The 4891-nt window shown below is 54.6% G+C and overlaps 1 protein-coding gene across 2 annotated transcripts; it reads left to right on the forward strand.

The window, feature by feature from the left end:
* Positions 1–247: 247 nt before the first annotated feature.
* Positions 248–3348, forward strand: C6H19orf67 (chromosome 6 C19orf67 homolog). 2 transcript variants are annotated; one of them, XM_081501392.1, is made up of 6 exons: positions 248–737; positions 1394–1538; positions 1659–1759; positions 1846–2031; positions 2379–2513; positions 2967–3348. In XM_081501392.1, the coding sequence occupies exons 1-6, from the start codon at positions 400–402 to the stop codon at positions 3139–3141; spliced, it is 1080 nt and encodes a 359-aa protein (XP_081357518.1). In that variant the 5' UTR covers positions 248–399; the 3' UTR covers positions 3142–3348. The 2 variants fall into 2 exon arrangements, with proteins under 2 accessions (XP_081357518.1, XP_081357519.1); XM_081501393.1 differs by having other exon boundaries at positions 1397–1538.
* The last annotated feature ends 1543 nt before the right edge of the window (positions 3349–4891 follow it).

The following is a 4891-nucleotide window of genomic DNA, read 5'->3' on the forward strand; positions in this document are numbered from 1 at the left end:
GCGATGAAGATCCCTCCTCCCTGGGAAACCACCTCGGAGAGTTAGATACGCTGGCCCCAGGCCGCGCCCCCAGGACACCGCCGAGCCAGCAGCAGCCCAGGTCACCTCCCCCGGAGGCGCACCCCACTGTCAGGTTCCGGGAGCGCGCGTGTGCGCGGGGCGCCGCCGCCGCCGCGCAGCGCGGGCTGGAGCGGCGCGCCCCTCCGGCGTGTTGAAATTCAAATGAGGCGAACTCCCTCCACGCGGCTCCGGCAGGGAGGTCGAGGCTGGGGTGAACTGGAGGAGGGACGCGCTCCCAGGCCAGGCAGGTCCGAGGTACCCTGGGCGGGGTCGAACCCACGGCCAATGTGAGCAGCGGAGGCTTAAAGAGCTCCGGTGGTCCCCGCCTCTTGCCGCACGATGGCAACCGAACAGTGGTTCGTGGGGCCGCTCCCCGCAGGCTCTGGGGAAACGCCGCCCCTGGACGACTTGGAACCTGGGGCACAGCCCTGCGAAGACCCCTCGTGGTCGCCTCCCCCAGGCCGACCTGGGGACCCACCCGAGGCGGAGCCAGAGAACGATGTTCAGGGACAGCTGCCCGAGGCCTCCACCTCTACGCCTTCCCCTGAGGGTCTGGCCCCAGGCCCCCGACCCACCCCTCCTCGCCTGCCGTTGGACACCATGTTCAGCCCCATCACCGAACAGCTCTGCTACCTGCTAAAGAAGGCAGATGATTTCCAGAGCTACTTGCTCTACAGGTGATGATCAACGGGGTCCTAGATTCTACCATGGATAAGGAGACGGAGGAGGGTTTAAGAAAATGGGCGAAATACACTAGGTTTGCAAACTCAAAAGCATTGGGAGCTAGAGAAGTAAATGGCGCTAGCTGATTAGCACCCCAATTTCAGAGTTATGAGAACTGTGTAGAAATTTGGGGTTATATGGGCTCTTGGGGTTGCCAAACTGCTAGAACTTTTCTCCCACTTTTTAACTGTTGGCTTAAGTTTCGAACCTTGGGCAGGCTAAACAAAACCTATCTGAGCCAGATTTGGCCTGCTGACTACCAGTTTGAGCCCTCAAAGGATAATATGATTCCCAGACCAAGGGAAGGGAGACTGTGATGCTCACAGATCAATGTCCATTGGAATCCCCTGGGAGGTTGTTTAAATCCTAGATTTCTGAGCTTCACCCAGGGAATAGTAGTAGGTCAAAGTCAGATGTGGGACTCAGGTGTCTGCATTTTAACAAGTGTTTCACTTGTCTTTGATGCTGGTGGTCCTGAAAGGTCCTCTGAGAAAGGCCTGACACTGCGGGAGTTTGTTTGTAGTGGGAGTACAGGTGGGAGGGGTGAGTAGAATGGGAGAAATTGGTGGGGGAGCCAAGGACTCAGGCAAAGGCCCGCTTCTCCCTTCAGCAGGGACCGAGTGCAGAAGGAACAGCTGGCAAAGGCCATGCCCACCTTCTTGCAGATGTGTGAGCCCTACTTCCTGTACCTGGAGGCAGCTGCTCGGAGTGTGCCCCCCGTCTACGGAGCCCTGCAGGAGCTGATCCGAAAGGGGGTGTGTGTGGAGCAGGTTTCCTAGACCCTGATGCCCCTTTCTGCATCCCTCAGGCCTGGGGGATGGGGAGGATGCTCCTGGAAGGCCAGCTAATCTCATTATGCCTCCTCTTCCATACAGCTGCTGGAGATCTCCCAACAACTCACTCTTCGGCTGGAACAGCTGGTCCTAATGTATGCCTCATTTGGGTTCGTGAACTTGGAGGAGACTGACCCCCTAAGGTAAAAGCGAAAGAGATTTGGCTTGGGGTCAGGGGTGGAGGAGCCCAGGGCATAGCCTCATTCCCTACTCTCGCATCTCCTGCCAGCATCTCCTGTTTCTTCTGCGGGAGGTTCTCCATCAGTCCTTCCCACGAGGTGTCCATCTTCAGATACTGTGCCCCTGCTGCCTACACCGCCAGCCGCTTCCCCCGATACCTCTATAAGAAGATGCGCTGGAACCTGGAAACCATCCCAGAGCCCAGCAGCCGGGAGCAAGATTCCCACGTGGATTAGTGAGTCCCCTTATCAGAATCCAAGTCCTCCCTCTCGCTATGGGAGAATGCCAATTTGGGCCACTGAACCACCACCAAAGTGGAAAGCCACACAGGAATTCAAGAACCTTTGCAAGGTCATCCTCACCTTAAATATACATACATACATACATGCCCCCATCAAAATAGAAGTCCTTATCTTAAAAAAGTAGGCTGACAGGGAGAAAAGGCCACAGTATTGTCACATGCCTACCTGAGAACCTGAAGGCAACTTTTGATGAGTTTCCACTTTACCTCCAAAATTAAAGCCCTCAAACAGAAGAACTAAGAAACTGCTCACTTTTAATTGCTGCCCCTTCCCCTCCCAGCTACTTCCTATGCTATAGAGATACATGGGAAGACACAGGCAAGAGTCCGGCTAATTCCTGCCCCCAGATTCAGAAGCTGTGGTCCATCGGCCGATGGGTGCCCCTAGGACCAGCCGAGGATGACCTTTATTCATGGTAGGAGCCAGGGCAATGGTAAGGTGGGTGGGGTCCGGAGGGAGGGACAGAAGCCAACCAGAGATCATCTGCCTCCCTCAACACTGTTACCATTGATAATAATGAATTTTATTGTGCCCTGAAAAGCCTTTATGCAGACTCATGTAACAACTCACTGAGGTCTATACTACTAGCCCCATTTTACAAAGGAAACAGGTGTTCAGAGAGGTTAAGTTACCTGCCGAAGGACACACAGCTCGTTGAGTAATCAGCCAGGTCAGGGATAAAATTGCTCAGCCTCCCAGAGCCTTACCCTCTAGGTTTCTCATCAACAAGGAAACCACTTTCCCCCAGGGTTTTTCCCACCCCCAGCTGAAACAAAGCCTCTTTCAGCCACAGCCTTTCGCTCAAGGGGAGGGGCTCCCGAGTAACTGGGGACGCTCACGTCCTGGCCTGTCTGTCCCTGGCCCCCAGGATTTTGTGCCCGCAGCCGCCTGGGGACTACCAGCAGCTGCTGACCATCGGCTTCGAGGAGCCGTCGCACATGCTGGCCACCGACCTGCTGGTGCAGATCCTCACGGGCCAGGCAGGCACGGCTCGGCCCCCGAGCGCCGCCGGACCCGCGGCGTGGGCCGCGCAGGAGTCTTGAACCTGGAGAGAGGGTGGGAGCTGGAGCTTGACAGTTCCAAACTCCAGGAGAGGGTGTAGGGGAGGGGCTCACTCGTTCTCCTAGTGCGGCTCGGCCTGCCTTCCAAGGGGCCAGGCCGAGCTGGCCCGTCCGCACTGGATCCGGCCCGGCCGCGGAGCACTGCGTGTGAACACACCAGTTTTGTGTTAAATAAAAGAAAGAAAGAGGTCAGAGGCTCAGCGTCCGCTCTGAGCGCCGCTCCCCTCCCCTTGGGGAGAGGAGGGCCCGCCCACTCGCTGTGGCCTTCTGGGTAATGTAGTCTTAAGGAAACAAAACCGTGGTCCGCTGACGGTCCGACGGGAGCTCAGAGCATGCGTAGGGGCTGGTACGAAGCAAAAAGGGAAGTAGCGGCTCCTGTCAACAACCGGAACCCAGATAACCGCAAGTTTCGGGTAGCGAGGAAATTCAACGTCCACTGTGAGAAGGAACGCAGGGCTACGCCCACGCTCATGTTTTGACCCGGAAGTTATTTCCCTGTGCCGAAAAAGACTATATTTCCCGACGTGCCCCAGGAAAGGGCCAGCGATCAGTTTCCTACGCGCCGAGGTTAGATCTTTCTCTTCCAGCTTTTGGGTCATGGCTTGGGCAGGTCGCTGTACCCTCCTGAGGTGTCCGGGGCGCGGGCTAGGTGGGAGAGCGGTGAGACACAACAACTTGGGAACGCTAAGCTTCACCCTAGCCTTGGACTGAAAAGGAGACCGGGTTGAGGGGTGAACCCGCCTACCTAGAGCTTCAGAGACCAAGTGGTGGAGCCTGGACCTGATAGCAAGCAACTGGTCACTTGCCAGGGGAGGAGTGTCCTCATTCGGCTGTCACTCAGCTGCGAGTTACCCACCCCTCTCCCCTTAAACTAAGGGACACCTTTTGATTCCCCCTAGCATTTTCAGAGTTGGAGGAGAGACTTGGAGCCCTGCTTACCTAATAGTCCCTGACACATAGTATTATGTGTTATGATTATCCCAGTTTACAAATGATAAAAATAGAAAGGTGAAGTGAATTAACCAAAACCTTTCTCTTTTTGGAGTTGGAGTAGAGGCTTCTGGTGACAATTTCTGACTGCACCAAAGATTTTTTAGTCCACAACCCAGGAGTTTGAATGAGTCCAAACGGGTTCTGAAGTTCCCTAATACTGAGTCAAGGCCCCTCTGAGTTCACCACCACCACTGTTTAGACTCAGCTCAGTTCAGTTCCGACTCAGTCATGTCTGACTCTGCGACCCCATGAACTGCAGCTCGCTAGGCCTCCCTGTCCATCACCAACTCCCGGAGCCTACCCAAACTCATGTCCATTGAGTCGGTGATGCCATCCAACCACCTCATCCTCTGTCGTCCCCTTCTCCCCCTGCCCTCAATCTTTCCCAACATCAGGGTCTTTTCAAATGAGTCAGCTCTTCACATCAGGTGGCCAAAGTATTTGGAGTTTCAGCTTCAACATCAGTCCTTCCAATTAACACCCAGGACTGATCTCCTTTAGGATGGACTGGTTGGATCTCCTTTCAGTCCAAGGGACTCTCTAGAGTCTTCTCCAACACCACAGTTCAAAAGCATCAATTCTTCGGCGCTCAGCTTTCTTTATAGTCCAACTCTTATATCCATACATGACTACTGGAAAACTGTTTAGACTAGTCCAGTCCAATAGAAATTTGAGCCACAAATGTGAGTCACCTACATAATTGCAAATTTTTAAGAGTTATATTAAAAGAATAAAGAGG

This window comes from Giraffa tippelskirchi, chromosome 6 (assembly GCF_054371585.1).
Source record: "Giraffa tippelskirchi isolate mGirTip1 chromosome 6, T2T-mGirTip1v1.2.pri, whole genome shotgun sequence".
NCBI lineage: Eukaryota > Metazoa > Chordata > Mammalia > Artiodactyla > Giraffidae > Giraffa > Giraffa tippelskirchi.